General features: G+C 44.1%; 1 protein-coding gene across 6 annotated transcripts in view; it reads left to right on the forward strand.

The window, feature by feature from the left end:
- Window positions 1-20,167, forward strand: part of LOC116948308 (uncharacterized) — a 48,694-nt gene that overhangs the window by 5,722 nt on the left and 22,805 nt on the right. For 3 of the 6 annotated variants that reach the window (XM_032964849.2, XM_032964842.2, XM_032964848.2), the window contains 18 exons: window positions 1,084-1,194; window positions 2,961-3,026; window positions 4,102-4,192; window positions 4,797-4,876; window positions 5,023-5,114; window positions 7,488-7,635; window positions 8,263-8,342; window positions 8,465-8,541; window positions 9,429-9,571; window positions 10,209-10,281; window positions 10,949-11,043; window positions 12,770-12,867; window positions 13,710-14,271; window positions 15,878-16,350; window positions 17,366-17,536; window positions 18,966-19,050; window positions 19,222-19,438; window positions 19,819-19,878. In XM_032964849.2, coding sequence (XP_032820740.2) covers window positions 1,084-1,194; window positions 2,961-3,026; window positions 4,102-4,192; window positions 4,797-4,876; window positions 5,023-5,114; window positions 7,488-7,635; window positions 8,263-8,342; window positions 8,465-8,541; window positions 9,429-9,571; window positions 10,209-10,281; window positions 10,949-11,043; window positions 12,770-12,867; window positions 13,710-14,271; window positions 15,878-16,350; window positions 17,366-17,536; window positions 18,966-19,050; window positions 19,222-19,438; window positions 19,819-19,878 — 2,722 coding nt within the window. Of the gene's footprint in view, window positions 1-69; window positions 122-1,083; window positions 1,195-2,960; window positions 3,027-4,101; window positions 4,193-4,796; window positions 4,877-5,022; window positions 5,115-7,487; window positions 7,636-8,262; window positions 8,343-8,464; window positions 8,542-9,428; window positions 9,572-10,208; window positions 10,282-10,948; window positions 11,044-12,769; window positions 12,868-13,709; window positions 14,272-15,877; window positions 16,351-17,365; window positions 17,537-18,965; window positions 19,051-19,221; window positions 19,439-19,818; window positions 19,879-20,167 lie in introns of all 6 variants that reach the window. The other 3 variants (XM_032964845.2, XM_032964847.2, XM_032964844.2) reach the window with 2 other exon arrangements.

A 20,167-nucleotide genomic window follows, 5' to 3' on the forward strand; every position in this document is an offset into this window, starting at 1 on the left:
TGCCATGATAATGTAAGAGTGAATGATAAGGTGTGTCTGTAATCACGTTTTTTTTATTTTTGCATAAAGGAACGAGAAGATAGATTTAAATGAACTGACCTTCAGGCACAAAGACATGAAGGTAAATTAAATACATTTCTCTCTCTGTCACCTGCTCCCCACCTAAAGCAAGTTGCACTTGGTTCAGAAGGGGTCGTTCCAATCAGCAAATTCCGTGTAAACAAGAGGATAGAGGATATGCTGGTAACACACCAGCATTGCAGTGTTGGGAAAGTGTCCACTGTACATGCCCACGACCTACGGGCTATAGCTAAATGAGTGTTCTACATTTTCAATAATTTAATAGAAAAAGCACCTGATAGATTGCAGGTTTTATGTTAACAAAATGATTGGCTTAATATATGAGTGGGATGTCTATACATTTTAAACTCATTTCTTGATAAATGCTTTTTGTGTTTAGTTGTCCTTCCCACACACCTCCGATTATCACGGATGGCTATGTACGGTGCGAAAGAAGTTCAACATACATATATACGTTGCTCAGCATGTGCCAGTATGGAAGGCATGGGGCGGCCTTCATTGAGTAGTGGATTGACAAAAGGCTGTTGATTATTGTTTTTTGTAAAATTATTAAACAGCGTGGTTTTTACACTGACAAAATGTTTACAACATTTGCATATATACACACACTAAATTTTAGATGCAATTATAAAAAAAAAGTATGCATAAATACACGACATGTTTACTGCCTGAAATAAAAGCTTCTGAGATTTCTCTATTTTACTTCCGCTAAATGAGTACGTGTTTAAAAGACTGATATTTCTATTGTTGCATTTCCATAATGGCCAGCACTATAGCATGCTCCGGTGCAGTTTTAAATGGCGCCTTAAAATTGACGCTCGTCATGTTCACTTTATTGGGGGATTGTGAACATGGAATGGCATTTTGGTAATTCTACGCAACAAGTTTTGCGAGCAAGAGCATACAAAACTAATTTGAAAGCAAAAAGTTTGGTTTTGTGTGATCTTTTAATTTTCTTTGGGGTGCATTGCTTTTGTGTGACTGTTCTGTTTGTGATGACAGACAATGAATGAACCTGCCTACCTCCTGGTGGGCACAGATGTGAGTGCCAAGTATCGGGGGGCCTTTTGCGAGGCCAAAATCAAAAGTGTAAAGAAGCTGGTCAAAGTAAAGGTGAGTCAATATATTTCTGTATATGATGGTTTTATATTTGGCTGTCTCTGGCTGTCGCCTGATGAGGCTGGTTGTAATTACCGGCGAAACATCGTACTCGAATTGGAATTGTTGTTGGTTTACTCTCCAACACACTGTTGTGCTGAACTAGTAACGAATTGGCATGTTCTGTTTACGTGACAAACCTTACTAATTGTGTCTGGTGGTTGCGGGTTTAATTAGACATTTATATGTATGTGATCTAACCCCAAAACCTCTAGTTTTGTATTTATATTATGTGGTCCTAGTACACAGTCAAAATGGACGTAAAGATGTAGCATACTATGACAGTGAAGGCGGCACACTGCTGTAGTCTTAACGCTTTGGAGGCAAGGGTTGGTGGGTCACAGTAGGTCGACCACTTAGAGCGATTAATGAACTGGTCTTGTGAACCTATCTGTGTGGATCTTTGCATGTTGCCCTTCTTGTGTGCGTGTATTTTCTCCAGGCACTCTGGTTTCCTCCCATGTGCAAAACACTCGCGAAATACGAATTGGCCAAATAATCCTAATGCAGCAAACGTGCTTAAAAAATGTTTGAGGCTGTCTTGGATATATAGCAGCATTCATGTATCATATATAAATGATGAAGTGTGTTTTCTTTGGTCCATTGTTTGCTGTCTCTTTAACCACTTTAACAACTTACACGTTATATAATGATTGCCCAGGAAAGTCTCGCTTCGTCTCAGTTCTTTTTCAGAGGGTCCTGTCAGGTTTTTGCAGTTTGGGGACAATGATTGTTCTGTATAATGCATTTGAGAAAGATGTGCCATTTTAATGCTTTTCCAATTGTTTAATTTGTTATATATCTTATTGATTCTTCCTGTTCGTTCTAAAATATGGTCGATAGATACATGACGATTCTCTGAACCCTTTCCGTTATCTTGTTGATGATTACTTCTGGAAGTATTTTGGTCATTCAGGAAATATTTTCTGAAAGAATGTTAGCCATTGCAATCACTTCATTCATTCGTTAAATGTCTTTCGGAAGGTTGTTACAAATGTATTTACATTGACTTAAGAACGAAGATAATTTATGGATGACGTTTGTGGTATTCAGAATATAACTTCCATCATCTTCCTCCAAATGTCACATCCAAATGGTGAGTGGTGAGTGGGCCCTGGAGGAAGGGTTATCAGGGAAGGAAGTTGGGCCAAGCCGCACACAACAGGGCTAACGGAGAACGTCCACTTTGTAGGACGGGCTACCTTTGACTCATAAATATTTACAGCCTTTCCAAATCCACTGTTGAATGAAGGTCTCCCCACGCAGTGTCGCTCATGGGGATTGTTTGACATTGGGGTTGTTTGACTGTTGTTCACTACGCTGGTGACAATGGATTGGTGAGAAGGGTGGAAGAGCATGACTGTTTCAAATATCACTCGCTACTGTTGTTAGTCTTGGGTGGGAATTGAACTCTGTTGCTGAGTTGATGCCGCATTCCACTCATAACTGTAGCACAGCTCCATCCCTTTCTTAGGTAAATAAATCACTTCATTAATATCGTGTGTAAAAGTGTTAATAAAATTTTCCATTTTTTCCACCTTTTGTTTTGATGGCAGCTCAATTGCGCCTGCCCACATTGCGAGACCGTTACCTCTAATGCATTGTCTGCACGTTTATCTCAAAAGAAGGAAGTGTCAAGTCACCATTGTTACTCCACTGCTTTTCTGCAGGCTGCTAAGCCGTGCGCCGTTATTGAGTCTCGTCGTGTGACTCTATGCCAGGTCCTGTTCAAGCAAGACTCCTCATCACACGTTGTGCAGGACGACCAGATTAAAGGATGCCTCCGGGTTGGTCCCGCGATATAACGCACGCGCACACACGTTCGTACGGACACACGCACGTAAAGGGCAGTGACCTGGCCGAGCGGGAGCACTTTCCCCGCCTGTTGTAGGGGTTTGCAGTTCGAATCCAGCGGCCAGCCTGATTATATTATCACTGCCGGCATAACAACCACAGTAATACTCTGCGCCGTTCTGCTTCATTGTGAATATTAAGAGATCTCCTAACATGATTCACAAGAGTGGGCCATTGTGTGCTAGTGTCAGGATCCGAATTTGTTAAATTGGAAAATTGCAATCAATGCCCCCTACTGGCAGGCTAATGCCCCAGGTCATTTGCAAAATGGACTCGTTTATTGAAAAATAAACTTAACTTGAACCCACTTACACACATTCATCTGCTAATCTAACCTGCTTTGAATTTGCCGTTGTGCAACTTCACACTTTTATAGTGAGCTTTTAAAGTTTCGATGGGATATAATGAAATCATTTACAACATTGTTTAATACGCACACTCTCCTAATATCAATTTACGGCCCTGGACACATTGTTTCGCACAGTGAGCCCTTCGACCATTTGACAAAAAGAAAAGCAAGGGGATATTATAGGCTGCTGTGGGGTTACTTTGTGGCAGCAGAGGGCATTGAAGTAAAAATGCATTGTTGTATTGTACTATGCTACTACATATCTTCTCCTCACCTTTAGTAGCCCACGTAAGGCAGTGTGGTGAAGTATGGTCGGACAACCCCCATGGACTGCAGGGCTCGGGCTGGCTGCTCTGTCAGCAGCAGATTAACAATAGGGTTGTACGTGTACATGTGCACACGTACATTGATAATTATATGTGTACCTGGGCGTTTTGTCTCTGTAAAGGCATGTGTTCACACATATGGCACATGCATTCGATGCAGTATGAACCTGGACTTTGTGGTGAGAGACAGATGTGGAGGAATGCGACAGTGTTGTTGTTAATAGATGGAGACCACATGGATGGTCACCGCACCTGACTTAGATGCGGTTCATGTACGTACGCAATACGTGACTGACTTAAAGTCGTGTGTCCTGTTCCTCCTGACCCGTCTAGATCGGCGCTGCAGTGGAAATCAGGATGTCAGATGGAACTCTGCAGGAGGGCATGATTAGCAAGCTGACAGATGCAAGCTGGTACACAGTTGGTGAGGATGTCATGCAGTTGCACGCATATCTTGATTATTTTGTCATGATTTATTTTTCTTTATCCCCAATTGTATTCTGATTGTGAGATGAGCAATACATTCATACTGATGGTTTTTTTCATTCTCAGAACTGGAGATAAGCCAGATAAAGTGCTAAACTGATTTAAATGTGATTATATTTTATAAAATGATTTGGTGACTTGGCTGAGACCGTTAACTCACTACATTTTAGGAACCATTTTAATAAGAATCGGCTCCCTGGATTCGAACCCAGGTTATGAGCGCTCTGAACCACCGTGTCACTGTTGAATGAAGGGAAATTTGCAAAGGCTGTCAATAATAATTATTAGCCGAGGGCAGTTGTCTTATTGATGATGAGTATTTTCCCTGTCGGCTATGCTTTTCACCACTTGGCCCAAAGAACAATTATTAAAAGTACTCCAAATTGAACATAAACAATACATTCTTACACGGACGATTCTAATGCACGTCTCAAGAGCATAACACACGATTTTCATTGACAGCTTGTACAATAATTACATCCCGAGTGTTGGCACTCCCAACTGCTGCTTTACTCGCCAACACCTCTTCTGTATTGTCCCAGTTTTTGACGATGGCGACGAGACTGTGCTGCGACGATCTTCCTTGCGACTCAAAGGAGAGCGACACTTTGCCAAGAGCGAGGTAGGAGCTTGAGCCCGTCAGTCGCCACTCCGTTGTTGTTTTTTTAACGCGTAGCCACTTGCGTTTGACAGTGGTACGGTTACTGAAAGTGCAGCAACATTTTTTTTCCCTCCCACCACCCCATCGCGTTGTGCTTGGCCCCGCAGAGCTTGGACCAACTCCCGCTGACACATCCGGAGCACTTTGGTACGCCAGTCCTTGGAAGAAAATCCGTTAAAGGCAGGAGGTCGGGTCTGACGTAAGTAATGCACAGTGCTCCGTTGCTAACCCAGGGTGTGCATGCTACTCGGTGTCTGCTCATGTTAAACTGTGTCAATTTAAAACTGGTCATTTGTCACATTTATTTTAAACTGTTCCAGTTTTCTCAGGGTGTCGCAGTGTAACTTGCGAGATCTAAATGGATGTGGAAAGATCTTTCTGTCCTCTGGCTCTGCTCTGAAGATGGGGGATTTGCTGGAAATGTTAGCCTGTTATTGAATTTTGTATTTAATAGGCAGTCCTTGCGTATGATGGCAATGCGTTCAGGAGCTGAATGGCATTGTTAAGGTCTGCTAGCTACAAGAGGGCTTCAGGAGAAAGTTACGTAGTTTTTCTATTCCTCCATTGCAGGGGCAGTGTTAATAATGAATTCAGAATAATAAATGCGCTCAGATTTGTTTACTTTACCCCAGTAAAGACACATTGTAAAACACTTTTATTCGAATTAGTTAACTTTAAAAAAAATGCCAGTACTATATTAGCTTGCAACTCGTGAGTACAAAAGAATTGTCTATCTAACAAAAAAGCGAAATAACATTGGAAAGAGGTGAGCACTTGTGTTTTTTTTTCTTATATCGCCAACAGCACTTGCCACAACAGCTCATGCAGACTACATGAATGATTTTGTGTGTGTGCCCTTATAAGTACAGCAGTGCTTGGTTCCAGTACCATTAGCATCAGCAGTCTGCTGAACGAACTTCATTCAGCCACAGGCCATGTAAGATTTGAGCGAAGTGGATAAAGCAGTTATACCAAATGGTAAGAGTCTGTAATTGGCAGATATGAATAGCTCAAATGGCCATGTTAAGGGTCCACTCGGAATTCAGTGCACAACATTAGTTGTGTACTTCGTTCTTAGTGTCGGGTAGTAGAGCATTCTACTTGTGATGTAACTGTCTCTTATTGCTTTTGAAACATAGCCTGCAGGGCATTGATTTTTTTTTTGATCCTGTGTGTTTAATGATTCAATATACCACCACGTTAAATAACAAGTCTGTCCAAATGTTTATTAAATGTGCTTGCAAAGGGTGGCATGAAACCAAATGCAAATGTCGGTTTGTTAAAATAGATGTACAGCATTCAGCAATGCTAATTCCACTTTTGTTTATCAAAGTACTGCTCATCATATGAAATTTGTGTTTGCATTCATTGCATTGACTTAGAAGTGCTGTACATGGAGCTCATTCACATGAGCATTGAGCCTTCTTGGGGAGAATACATCACCAAATTGTCCTTGGCAAGATATTGACAGAATTGGACCCTTGCATTGGCACACAATAGATTGTTGTTGAAAATTGTTGTAGCGCCTTCATGGCTCACTCCACGGTAGATACCTAACTTAACATATGCCCTTCACGGTTTTGTGGGTACTAGGTAGGGTTTCATCCAATAGGCCAGGGGTGGGAAAGTTTTTCCTTGACCAAGGACATGAATACGACTTTCATATACCCATATGTAAATGAAATAAGACTCATTCTGCTGTGGGCGCTTTGTTACACAACCATAGCTCTTGCTGTTGTAGCTCTTCAGACAGCATCACTCTGTTTTTTTTTGCAATACAAAGTTGCACATCTAATTGTTTATTATAACTGGGGGGGGGGGGAAACTACATTGATTTATTTAGTGATTGCATTGCATGAGATAATTTTATAATAATGTTATTTTCAATTGCTACTGTATAAAAGCCAGCTGAGTGCTCTCAACCACGAATAACCACTGCACTATTTACTTCAGTGTTTGAAAAATTGTCAGGCATTCACGTATTTTTGCAATTTGTACTTGTATGCTTTATTTATATTTAGTGACTTGCTTACCTTTCCTATACTTTGGACTCCGGTGTTTTTTTTATATTGTTGATGCAATTTCCTGACCCGCCCTGACTGGACATCTATGTAAAAGAGCTTCAAAGCTCATCGAATTCCTCCAGGATAATTAAAGATTCTGATTCTGTTTCAAACATGGCCCGCAGGCAGCATTTTTAGTTTAAAATTGCACACGAGCATTTTATCCAGCAACGCAGTGGCACGTCCATCTAAAAGCATATCCGTTATCGCCGTCTGCTTGCGAGGCTGCCGACACAAGATGAGCATTGCTAATGTTTACGTATAATAGGAACAAAAACTATCGCTGTTCTCTGGCACGTTGGGAATTGGCATGGGTTTGGTGTTTGAAAGAATAGTGGCCTAAGGCAGGTGTCGCCGCAGGGTGCGGTGTGCGTGCCAGCATGCGTACTCTTTGTCATGCGCATGCCTGGTTTGGTCCTTCGTGCTTTCGGTTGGTGTTTGTGCAGAGACTCGATTGAAGCGTGCGCACAAAGTTTTGTTCGTGCGTTTTGGTGTGCGTGCGTGTGCAGTGCCGGAGATGAGAAGGAGGTGGCGGAGTGGAGCGAGGAAGACGAGGCGGAGCGAGTTGTGGCCGACGACGGCACAGTGGGACACGTGGTGTGTGTGGAGAGTAGCGCAGACGACAAGATGAAGGGCTACCCGCTGTTCCCCGCCCTGGTCAGTTTCTACGGCAGTCATTCGAAATATTTTGGCACTTACTGCAACAGTTTCTTGATGAATGTAATAAAAAAATGTACCTTCCTTTTTCAATCCCCTTTTGGATGAAGGTCTCCCCACTCCATCTGTGATCATTTCTAAATAAAACATTTGGTTTTACTTTGATGCGATAAAACGTGACTGCAGCAGAATGTTCAGGAAAGTGCATCGCCCACAGTGTGTGAATAAGAGGTCACTTGAAGGGATCTCAGAAGTAGTCCTGTAATGCCAGCTATTGCACTGCATCCTCTAACACATGGGGATGCACTGCTCCACGACCATTTCAAAAGGATATCTTCGTCTCATAACGTGACACCAGTGGCACAATCGCAATACAATTTTGAAAAAAGGCAAACACGTGGAACATCCTAATCTACAAGTAAGTTCCAGGAAATGGTTTTCACACGTTCCAGTTTTTTTCCACAAGTTGGCAGTCTTAAGTAAATCATTACATTGTAGCCGCTTGGTGTTCTCGGAGGGTTATAATTTATTGTGTATTTTTATAGAGGGAAGCGATGTAGTGTATCATCCTTCAATTGGTGTATTTGATTATTATTAAATTACTACATGTTTCTTTGTGCATGATAGGTCGTGTCCCCTGACTGCAATGATGAAGTCACAGTGAGAAGAGACCAGTGCTTGGTTCGATCTTTCAAGGACGGAACTTTGTAAGCCGTTGTTTAACTTTTCGTTGGTTCCTTTTGCAAACCCACTCGTCCTGAAGATTCCTGTTTGGATTAGGGTTCAAAAGACCGCGCCAATTTACTATGCCATTTGGTCTTTTGTGCAGTCACTGCGTGGCACGGAAGGACATCCGCGTAATGGACAGGGAATCCTTCCCAAAGCCAGAAGCTGCATTGAAGCAGGGTGAGTGACAGCTTTAATTAACGCCAAGGTCAAGTATATATATATTTTATTTCCTATTAAGCCGCTTTAACCTCAACTGTCCCACTTATTTTGGTTCCAGCTTTGTTGTTTTAAGTCTTAAACATGAATAGAATTGGCTGTGGAAATAATTGAGCACTTCATCTCACCTGTAGGTGATTCACAAATTGTAAGGTAAATATTGTAAATGGGTTTGATCTGCACTACGTTGTTTTATGTTCACACGAGGTATGCAATGCAATTTTCATTTTTCTCTAAATTTAGTGGTATGTGGTCACTCGTCCAGTATTTCTCGGGCCCAATGTTTAGTTACGCTAAAAAATGTTTGATATGATTGGACTACAACCTAGTTAAAATAAATGAAAAACGGTTTGCATCTGGAATAAGCAAATAATCTCAATTATATTTTACTGGGTTTCTATGAATGAGTAGAAAATAACTTGGTTGAATCAAAATATATTTCCGGGAATTTAAATAAGTTGAGTAGCCCTTGCCATTTTCAAAATAGCCACTCATGGCTTCATGGACTGTGATCCATATATTCCGTTTAGAGTAGTCTCCCAAATAAACATGTATTCGGATAGAATCGATCACGTGTATCTAATTCGTCTTATGATGTATTGACTGTATTCTATATATTTAGATTCAACAATATACAAAAGATGTATAGACTTTTATTTAAATAAACAATATGTAATTGGAAACCCAGTATTTTTTATTTAAATAAACAATATGTAATTGGAAACCCAGTAATTTTACCACACGTAGCACACCAAAGTGTGTATGTTATTGGGTATGTCAGCTCATAATTGCCATTCGTAACTATAGCATTTCTTGCATCTGTTTTGTGGTGTTCATGGTTTTCACAGCCTTTGAAGATGCCCTGGGCTTCTTGGAGAGCAAAGAGTCTCCTGCCTCCTGGAAGAAGGATCTCAGCTCAGTCCACCAGGATGATTCAGGCAGTGAAAGTGGAGGTGATGAGCAGACGGTGGAGCATGAGGAGGAAGAAGAGGTGAAAGACCATTTGCCTCATTCAGTCACATCTGCAGCAGCCTCCTTGTTGATAGAAGCAAGCCTAATTTGTTGGGTCACGTGATTACGGAGGATTAAACTATAGTTATAATCGTGCTCTTTGTTTAGTAACGCCTCTGAGTCTGTAGACTTTAAGGTCAGTTTCATTAAATTTCGATTTCAGTTTCATTAATAAGTGTAAACTGTGCGGAGAGAAACCATCTATATGAGGGGATAACACTGTGTTCTGCACAGAACCAAGAATGCATTTGCGGTACTGCTATTCTCCTGGCAGCCTCGCTGGTGTAAGGGTTGGGGAGCTTCAAAAGTCTGAAAAGCGGTGGATTATAGCCATGTGCCACCTCTCATCGCTGATCTGAAGAATAGCCATTGCCAGCGTTACACAAAGCCTGTATGATTTACACCAACATTTTGTGTCAATTTAGTGTGTTTGTTTTGGAAGATACACTAAATATTCAAAGCACATTTTTTTTTTACTTTGCTTACAACACAAAAATAACTTAACAAAAAGAACTGTTTCAAAACAAACCACTTGATTCAAATGATTCCAATTTGCTTGGGACAATATCTTTTGTTTTGTGTGCCATTACAAGAGTTCCATTTCTGTCTTGTTAAAGGCTGAAGATGAGTCTGATCCTGAAGAAAGGGATAACTTTCTTCAGCAGCTCTATCAGTTCATGGAGAACAGAGGTAATTGAAATGCTGTCTTGCAATCTAGAATGTGTTCACATATAAGTGTGAGGACGGTTCGTTTCACCAAGTGTTTAAACAGGTTATTATTTTATTGTCGATCCTTTGTAGTCGTTACTATTAAGTAAAATTATCTACTCTTAACCAATAGACAGGGTGGAGTGGTGGCGCAGTATTTCGCGCACTGCGCTATGAATCCGGCGACCTGAGTTTGATTCCCGGCCATGGCTAGCATCAGTGGTAAGTGATATTTGAACCGGTTCTGGGCCCCTTCCCTTCCTCAACTCGCACTAACGAGCGTGGTGAAGTATGGCAAAACAACCCCCAATGACTGTCACTGCATCGGGGAGGCTCTCATCCAGCAGTGGAATTTTAAAAAGGACTGTAGGTTACTTGTATTATTGTAACGATGCATTGATTTAACATTGATGTTTAAACATCAATTCATGCATCGAATCACATGCACAATAATTCATGCTTCCAATTTGTATGCCTTGTATGTAAATGGCTGCGTGTGACCTGCATCCACTTGAAGATGCTCGCGTTCTCACCTAGTTAAACAAAATTCACTTTCTATAGTTGATGATTATCTTTCACCAATAGGGTTTACGTCATTGTTATCGTCTTCGCTGGTTTTGACCGGAGGTTCCATGTGTGTGCGCTGTAGGGACTCCCATCAATCGGCCGCCAGTGCTCTGCTATAGGAGACTCAACCTGTTCAAGCTTTACAGGCTGGTGCAGAAGAGAGGAGGATCCACCGGCGTGAGTTTACACTGGCAGGCAGCCGAACCATAGTGCCATGGTTCGTACACTGGACTTGCGATTCGGAGGTCGACTGTTCGATTCCATCCCCCAGCGCGGCAGATTAAACAACTGTGCAAGTTTATTATATCCCCCCGGATCTGTCTACCCAGCGGTATAAATGGGCACGCCAGAGTTAGTCGGTCGGCAGAAGAGGTGGGTAATCCCACTTCTTCCGAGACGTCTGGCCAGCCTGGAAGAGTAGGCCAAATACCATGTAGAGCTGCCTCTATTTGACGCCCTACAGCTAGCTTTAATGTGAGCAAGAAATTGCAAGGACTTTATCTTACCTAACCCTCGATTTCCATCAATGGATTATTCGGGTTGTGGATCAACCATGCTTCTGAAAATATAAATAAGGGGTCACTGACTCAGTGCCCATGTGACCACAAACATGTCAGCAAGTAAACCGCTTACTTTATGAAGGAATAAGAACATGGTATAGTCTATGTTTTTAGATATACGTGTATGTAAACATTAAGTGAGTATTTTAATTTAAAGCTTTCGTGACTGCAGGGATTCTTATTTTTGGTTCTTTCGGTAAAGTCACGTAGAAGGGAAACGATAAAATAATAAAAATATAAAACATTAAAATTCTCACGACGTTTCGACTGCAACACAAGCAATCATCATCAGGTGTGAAAACCACAATAAAATTTTCTTGCTGTGGTTTTCACACCTGATGATGATTGCTTGTGTTGCAGTTGAAACGTCGTGAGAATTTTAATGTTTTATATTTTTATTATTGTATTGTTTCCCTTCTACGTGACTTTACCGAAAGAACCAAGAATATTAAGTATGTTTTAATTACAATATTTACATATTTTTTGCATTATATTTTATATGTTTGGGCCACCATATCCTAACCCCATTACCATGGATAATTGAGCATTGGCTATAATTCTGTTTGTATGCATCATTGTCAGCCTTGCTACGCAGGCATTAGTTATTCCTCGTAAGCTCTCAAGTGTTATAGGGTTTAATCCACTTCATGGTTTTTTTTAACAGATCCATACCCTCATCTGTCTAAGCCACTTAGTCAATGCTCATTGCTTACGTGGTGATGCACTGAGGTTATCCACCAGCTCTAAACCACCGTCATTGTGTTCAAAATAATATTGTCTCATGAAAAGCCTGGGTTGGAGCGGTGGCACAATGGTTCAGGTACTGCTCGATGGACCCAGCGATCTGTGTTTGATTCTTGGTCACGGCTGACATTGGTGGCGAATGATATCTGAACCGGTCTTGGCTCCCCTGCAACTGCTGCCGTTCTCTAACATGTGCTGTCCAGCGTGGTGAATTATGGCCAAACATCCCCCATGACCGACAAGGCATGGCAAAGCTTACATGCAGCAGAATATTGACAGGGATGAAAGTTATTATTTGATTACTATTAAAACACCTGCCTCATATAAAATAGATCATTAATTGCGATAAAAACAAAACTAAAACCGTGGCCCAATTACCTGAATTTGGTGTTCAATGTTTGAAGTTGGATGTTAGTCAATGGATGAAACCATTCGCTGATTATGTATCCATTCTGAATGGCTTTGTGCCTGTATCCTCTGCAGCTGCTGTCGATCGGGTCATGGCTAAATGTGCGTGATTATATGAACGGAGTTTTAGCCTAGACTAGATTTAGGACAGTTTTGAAAAGGTGCCTGCGTGTGTGTGGGTCCCTCTACAGATAAAGAGTGGGACCACGTGGAAGCAGGTGTACAAAGAGCTGGGGGTCCCCGTGTTAAACTCTGCTGCTTCACACAACATCAAGAGCACCTACAGGAAGTGAGTGAAGTACGCTGGCTGTAATAACAGTGGGAGTGCAATTGCAGCCTCTTAAGTCGGGGGTTGGAAAAACCTGTTGACTTCGTGTCGTATGGACCCACGGCCATATAAAGCCTACCACTTGGAAACAGCACTCAAACGATTGCTTTTATCTATCACTGCAATCAGATTGGTTGCATTTATCAGGTACTCGAGGGGAATGTTTTTTTTTACCTGTGTTTCTATTTTTAGCACGCTTAGCCACTTGGAGTGACAGATGTGACAGAGGTCTGTCTTTAATGTGTGGCCCGGCAAAAGTATTTGATGGCCATATTCGGCTACGTATGGTGAGAAAGAAGTTCAACGTAAAATCCAGCTCTCGGCATGGAAAAGGTTCCCCATCGTAGCTGTAAGTCACGCTGGGTATGGTTGCTTCGGAGCGTAAATGTGTGTGTGCTCACATCCCTGTGCATTGGCAGACTGACACTGCAGGAGATAAGCAGCTTGCAAGTTTAACGCTGTGCGCTACACGCCCACGGACGTGGATTTCATTTTTAGAGATGCATGTAACAATTCGCGTACCTCTCGTTCTTTAGGCCAACATAAATTATCATAATTAAATAAAAAATGAATTAAATGAACTGGTAGCCTGAGCAAATTTTCCCTCATTCCATGGTCGACCTTGCATGTCGAGTGATATCTGAATCGACTACAGCAAAATAACCGTGGTGAAATGCTTAGCTAGATTACCAGGTAACATCTATATGTAGGTGCTACATGTAGGACATTACTGATTTCTCGGGAGATTCCCTCCCTTTTTTTTTTTTTGACGGCCCCGTTCCTCGAATCGATCGCGGTCGCAGGTACCTCTTCGGGTTTGAGGAGTACTGCCGCTCGGTCCGCATCCGCTTCCGGAGCGTGGAGTACGCGATGGAGGCCGAGGGCCGGCAAGTCGGACGGCGCACAGCGAGGAGGAGGGAGGCGCCCGCACCCCAGCCCGACCCCGAGGAGCCATCAGCGGCAGACGAGGCCCCCATGTCCGACAAGAGAGAGGCGACGACGACGAGGAGGAGGACCAAGGCTTCTGCTGCCACTGTTGCCTCCGAGGAAGAGTGCAGCGACGAAGGCGCGGAGAAAAAGGAGGAGGAGGAGATGGATGTTGGCAACGCGGCCGTAGTTGAAGAAGAAAGCGACAAGAAGGAGGAAGAGTCGGGCATCAAGGAGGAGCCCGACGGTCAGACCGTGGCGGCGGTGGTGGCGGCAACGGCGCCGGTGGAGGAAATGGAGAAGCTCGTGGAGGTGGAGGAGAACGATGAGAGGATGGAGACGTCCGTGGCAGAGGAGGCGTCCCGCAGCGAGAGCGATAACAACATCGTGACCGGCAGGCTGGTCGCCAGAGCGGAGTTAAATGCGACGCCTCTGCGGGTGAGTGATTTTTACAGATGTAATGTTTGCCATCTAGTGATTCTCGTGCAAGAGGTTTTTTGGGGCTCAGTCGGCTCTCCTCTAGGGTTTAAGTAATATTTTGTATACCTACATTCCGTGCATTAATTTTGTCTCTTCCTAAAAATGACCATGGTCAGCTTCAGTATGGTGACATCAATTTGTGGGATGCATTTTTTTACTTTATAAAAACATGCGAATTAATGTAGGGGCATTGAGGTGCATTGATTTTCATACACATTTCCCCGATGCATTTTAAGGGCCTCTCATTATTTATTCCATATCTTTGGCCTATTACCAAATCACCGTGACCAAATGGAATGGGCCCTATTTTATCAGATCCTGAAAAGCAAACCATGGTTTAGCCTAGGATAGTGCTCGGATTGGCTGTTGTCATAGGCTGCCGTGGGGCTACCTATTGGGTAGCGGAGGGCAGTGCAAAAAATCAATTGTACTGTACTTCTGTGCTTCCACATCTATGCTCCCCGCCTTCACCACGCCACACTAACGAGCTTGGTGAAGTATGGTCAAATAACCCCCATGCCCCGCACGGTGGGGGGAGACCGCATCCAGCAATGGATTGAAAAAAGGGACAGTACATCTTCCTGGTTCTTTCGGTAAAGTCACGTAGGAATGGAAATAAAATAATAAAAATAAAACATAATAAAACAAAATCCTCACGACGTTTCGGCCACAACACAAGTAGCCTTCCTCAGGTGAAGAAACAGGACTGTCCGGAAGACAGAGCTTGAGTGAACACTGCCAAGCATGGACAGCGTCTTTTAAGCTGTGTGGGAGGAACAGAGCGCCTTGACAAAGGAGTTAACATATAAATTATCATGTTAGTATGAGGGACAAGCTTGTGTTCAGACGGACGAGTCCATCTATGTTAGGAACGGAGGGGGGGGGGGAAGAGGAGGAAACAGCCACGGTGCGCTGCTCTGTCCTGTGTTGCGTTATAACTATGCTATAAACTGGACTACTATACAATATTATACCTTCCAATCTAAACTACATGGTATAATATCGTATCCATAGACCAATCCCACCCTTGAATTATACAATGCGTTACTATACACTACCCTATACTTAAGACTATAAAATATTAGACTTGTAATATTACACTGTCTTAGTCTACCAACCCTACTGTATACCACACTTCTGTATATTCACTATACAATTACGATACTATATATTGCCTTATGAATTATGTTAGACATAATGTTATACTATTCATTATTATACAACATGCTATAAACTATGCTATTGACCGTCGTGTGAAAGGTATTAAGAGGCAGTGCCAGCGAATGGACTGCGGTCTGATTGCCGTCGTGAGAATTTTATTTTGTTATGTTTTATTTTTATTGTTTCATTTCCATTCTACGTGACTTTACCGAAAGAACCAAGAAGATGAATCCCTGCAGTCACGAAAGCTTTAAATCGAAATTTAAGGGCAGTACATTTCCGCATGCGCGCTGAACAACGACGCTCTTGCCGTTACTGTACGTGTATCTGTGCATTCTCAGATATACACGCAGGATTGTGCTCGCGCATGTTGAAGCGTGTGTTGCACCCGCTTTGCTCGCAGGGACGCCGTCGGAGTGGACGAATTCCCTCCCCCGGCCTGCCGAAACCGACGAAGACGACCGAGACGACCGAGGCGTGCGAGACGACCGAGACGACCGAGACAACCCAGATAGCCGAGACGTGCGAGACAGAAGAGAACAAAGGCACATCGAGAGACGTTAAACCGAACGTGGAAATGAAGGAGGAGCGGTGGACGGGATCGGAGGGTGGTGCCAGCAGCAGCAACGGCGGCGGCGGCGGCGGCGGCGACGGCGGAAACGTCGGCAGCACCGCGACGACCGCCGTCGCTGCCGAGGCCGTGGACGTCCCGGACGATGAGGACCGCGAAGAGGATGACGACGAGGCCGACGATGACATGGAGGATGACGACGGAGACGAGATGTCGGAGCGGAGCGGGGAATCTGACGCCCCGGGGGTGCCGTCGATGCGCGCGGTGCACCACAGGGTGGACATTGATGAGCAAGGCGATGAGAAGTGAGTGCTTCTCCGTCGTGTCCACCACCACCACCGCCATCGCCACGGCACAATCATCATTACCATCATCATCATCACCTTTCACGTTTGTCATCTTCAGAATCGCCACTGTCACCATCATCATCACTGTCTGCATCATTACTGTCATGGTAGTTATTGGCATTGCCACCACAGTCATCGTCATCAGCAACGTCATAAACAACATTGTGGTTAATCTCTGTACGAAAATTGTGCGGTTTGGTTCATAGGATGGGAGCCCAGGACCGGTTGAGATATCACTCGCCACTCATATTAGCCGTAACCATGGCTTGAGCTCAGGTTGCTAATGTTCACAGTACAGTGCATTAACTATTGCTCCATCTATGCACCCCTTTAATTTTATACCACACCTTTATTGGCTTGAGGATTGCAAACCAAAGTGTGAATCCTTGCAGTCACAAAAGCTTCAAATCTAGAACGTAATTCTGTTATTGACAGAAATGTGACATGAGCAAGAAGTGTTTTGCCCATGTTGGCCTTCAAACTGAAAATGAAGGAGTATTATGTGAAAATAAATAAAATACATATACATCCTTTGTGTATTGCCAGGACTACAAACACAATATTGCTTTCAAGCTGTGTAAGATGATGGTCTGAGGCAGTCTGAGGACTCCAAGCCCATTATTTCAAATCTTTTTTTTCTTATGTTGCAATATAATTATGGAAATGAATAGGTCGATGCCGTATGCAAGTTATAAAGCGATAAACCTTGAGAGAAAATACGGGAGTGCACATAAGTGCATGTTTGGACAATGCGAGCAGAGAGAGAGGGGAATGCACACTGTCATCACCCAAGCATCCAGGGTGGGAAACGGACGACATTTGCAGACTCTGCTACCCTAGTGAGACAGCGTCAAAGGTGGCATGTTAGCTTGTTGGTGATGGGTGGCATGATAGATGGCTTGATAGGTGGTATGATAGGGTGGCATGGTCCTGGTTTGGCTGGGGTCGTCAGAGCCGCTGGCTGTCGTTGTAGCAGGGACTCGGATGGAGCGGACGATCTGGAGGGCTACCCGCTGGGCACGCGGCTCCAGGTGAAATACGGCCGCGGCAAAACGCTCAAGGTGTACGAGGCGAGCATCCGCAAACGTGGCGTCGAGGCCGGGGAAATCATCTACCTTGTGCACTACTTTGGCTGGAATAGCAGGTATGTGCGGCTTGCAAGTGTGCGCCTCTGGGTTGATGTGTGTGGGTGGATGTGTGTGCATGTGTGTGTGTGGATGTGTGGATGTGTGTGTGTGTGCGCGTGTGTGCGTGTGTGTGTGGATGTGTGTGTGTGTGTGCATGTGTGTGTGGATGGGGAGCGGTAGTGTAGCGGTTAGCGCGCTGCGCTATGAACCTGGCGACCCGGGTTCGATTCCCGCTCACGGCCAACACCAGTGACGATTATCTGAACCGGTCCTGGGCCTCCCCTAGGTCGACTCAGCCTCAAATGAGTACCTGGTGCGGTGGATAAAAACATTGCCACTGCGGAGACTAAGGCGGTCGGGCGTGGTGCTGGCCACCCACCCCCTCGTGTACCGTTCCGGCCTTCATCGGTGCTCGCTAACAGCACTTGCCCCTACAGTCTGTTAAGGCTATACGGGGGATCTTTGTTTTGTGTGGATGTGTGTGCATGTGTGTGCATGTGTGTGTGTGCTGGGCATGTGTGTTTGTGTGCATGTGTGTGTGTGTGTGCTCGCTAACAGCACTTGCCCCTACAGTCTGTTAAGGCTATATGGGGGATCTTTGTGTGTGTGTATGCGTGTGTGTGTGGATGTGTGCATGTGTGTGTGCTGGGCATGTGTGTGTGGATGTGTATGCATGTGGATGTGTGTGCATGTGGATGTGTGTGCATGTGGATGTGTGTGTGTGTCGATGTGTGTGTGTGCTGGGCATGGCTTTAGGCACACCACCCTCTTGTGTGCTGTGTTGGCCTAAAATAATAGCACTTGCTCTTTGTCTTGTGCAATTGCGCATCCATATGTGCGTGCAGGTGGGTGTGTGCATGTGTGGGGGCATGTCGGTGTGTATGTGCAGGCTTAGGTGTGTGCAAATACATGGACGTGTCTGTGTGTGTGTAAATATTTGTGTTCCTTTGTGCACCTGAGTGTGTGTACATGTGTGTGTGTGTGTGTGCAAGTATGCCAGAAGTGGTCGAGCAATGGTGAAGCACACTGTCCTGTGATCCCAGCTACCTGGGTCAATAATGGCAAAAGATAACTAAATCTGTCCTGAGCCTCCCCGAGGTCATCTGTTCATCTTTTGCAGTGTGAAAACATCTTCATTGTTGGGGGGGGAGGGGGGTGCTGACCATTACCCACCACACCCCCCTTGTATGCCAATGCTTGTCTCTTCATAGGTGCTCACCCAGCAGCACTTGCCCCATTAGTTAGTCTTTAAACTTTGGGCGATCCTTTTGCGCAAGCTTGAATGTCACTTTTGTTCACTTTGCCATGTCACGTAATTTACGCGCAAATTTGTGTTTTGAGATGAAGTTTTAAAGGTTGGCTATATTTTTATACCTGAATTTAACATCGAGTGTCATTGTTATTTTTTGGAGTGTTTTTTTTTTACCTCTTGGCTGATTTTAACAGGTATGACGAGTGGATTAGGGCCGACAGGATTATTCGGCCCATTGATAAGAATGTTCCCAAAATAAAACATAAAAAGAAAATAAAGGTGAGATTTTACGCACCTTTCCTGTCCCGGTTTTTGTTCAATTATAATAGACATTTTAAGACGTAACTTTAATTTCCTGTTATTTTGCCTTATATTTGTGGGCATTTTTTCTTCAAGGTAACAAAAAAAAACACGCGCGATTTGATGCACGTTTGTTTACGTTATCCGCAGCACAAGCATGACAAGGAGGAAGAGAAGGGCGAAAAGCTAGAAGAAAAGGCCCTCACGCCGGCACGCCGCGGACGCCCTCCTTTACACGCAGCCAATCGCGTGCCAGGGTCCGGTGCCACGAGGACCCCCTCGAGGACCCTGGGCAGTGGCGGCCGTGGCAGTGCCCGAAGCACTCGCAGCACGCCAACGTGGGACTCGCCCAGCCATACGTCGGAAGGTAAGACAATTGGGAACGTGAGAAAAAAATTGCCTGTCGCTGAGAAATATTTTAAATTTCAAGCGCGTACATTTGATCAGTGTTTATTCTTGAATGCCCTCCAACAGAAGGTCAAGAGTGTTGTTACATGAGCTATAGTGTCCGTCTGTCTCTGTGCCCGTCTGTGACGGTGATCCGGTATGAATGAGACTTTCACAAAGTTCCGTGGCCCGTGCTCTCTCCCAAGCAGAGCTGCCCTCCGAGCCATGTTGTCTCATTGCGGCATACCAACGTCGCACGAGCACGACTCTTTTTTCGCGAATTGCTGGCGTTGAAATTCATTGCAGAAGCCATGCGTACGCACGATTTTTCTCCCTTGTTTAATGACCAATATTTTGCAGGACATTTGAGGAGGCATGGTGGACGTCAAACTGCGACAGAATCGGAGAAAGGCTCAAATGGTGAGTACTTATTTTCTTAATTCAGTGTCATTCTTTTTTCCCCCTATCATGAGAAAAATGTATGTCTGCTCTTTAATATCCCAGAGTAATGACGCCGCTCGCCTCTAATCCAACACTTTGGAGATAAGGGATACATGACGATGCCAATTTAAATACGAGCATAATTCGTTCCGGAAACGTGCTTGTAATCCAAAGCACTCGTATATCAAAGCACTCGTATATCAGTTGTGATCACGTGACGCTCGGCAGACAAAGTGTATACGTACACTGCTCATATTGCAAGACCTCG

Source organism: Petromyzon marinus, chromosome 33, assembly GCF_048934315.1.
Source record: "Petromyzon marinus isolate PM22_M1 ecotype Great Lakes invasive population chromosome 33, UKy_Petmar_22M1.pri1.0, whole genome shotgun sequence".
Lineage (NCBI taxonomy): Eukaryota > Metazoa > Chordata > Hyperoartia > Petromyzontiformes > Petromyzontidae > Petromyzon > Petromyzon marinus.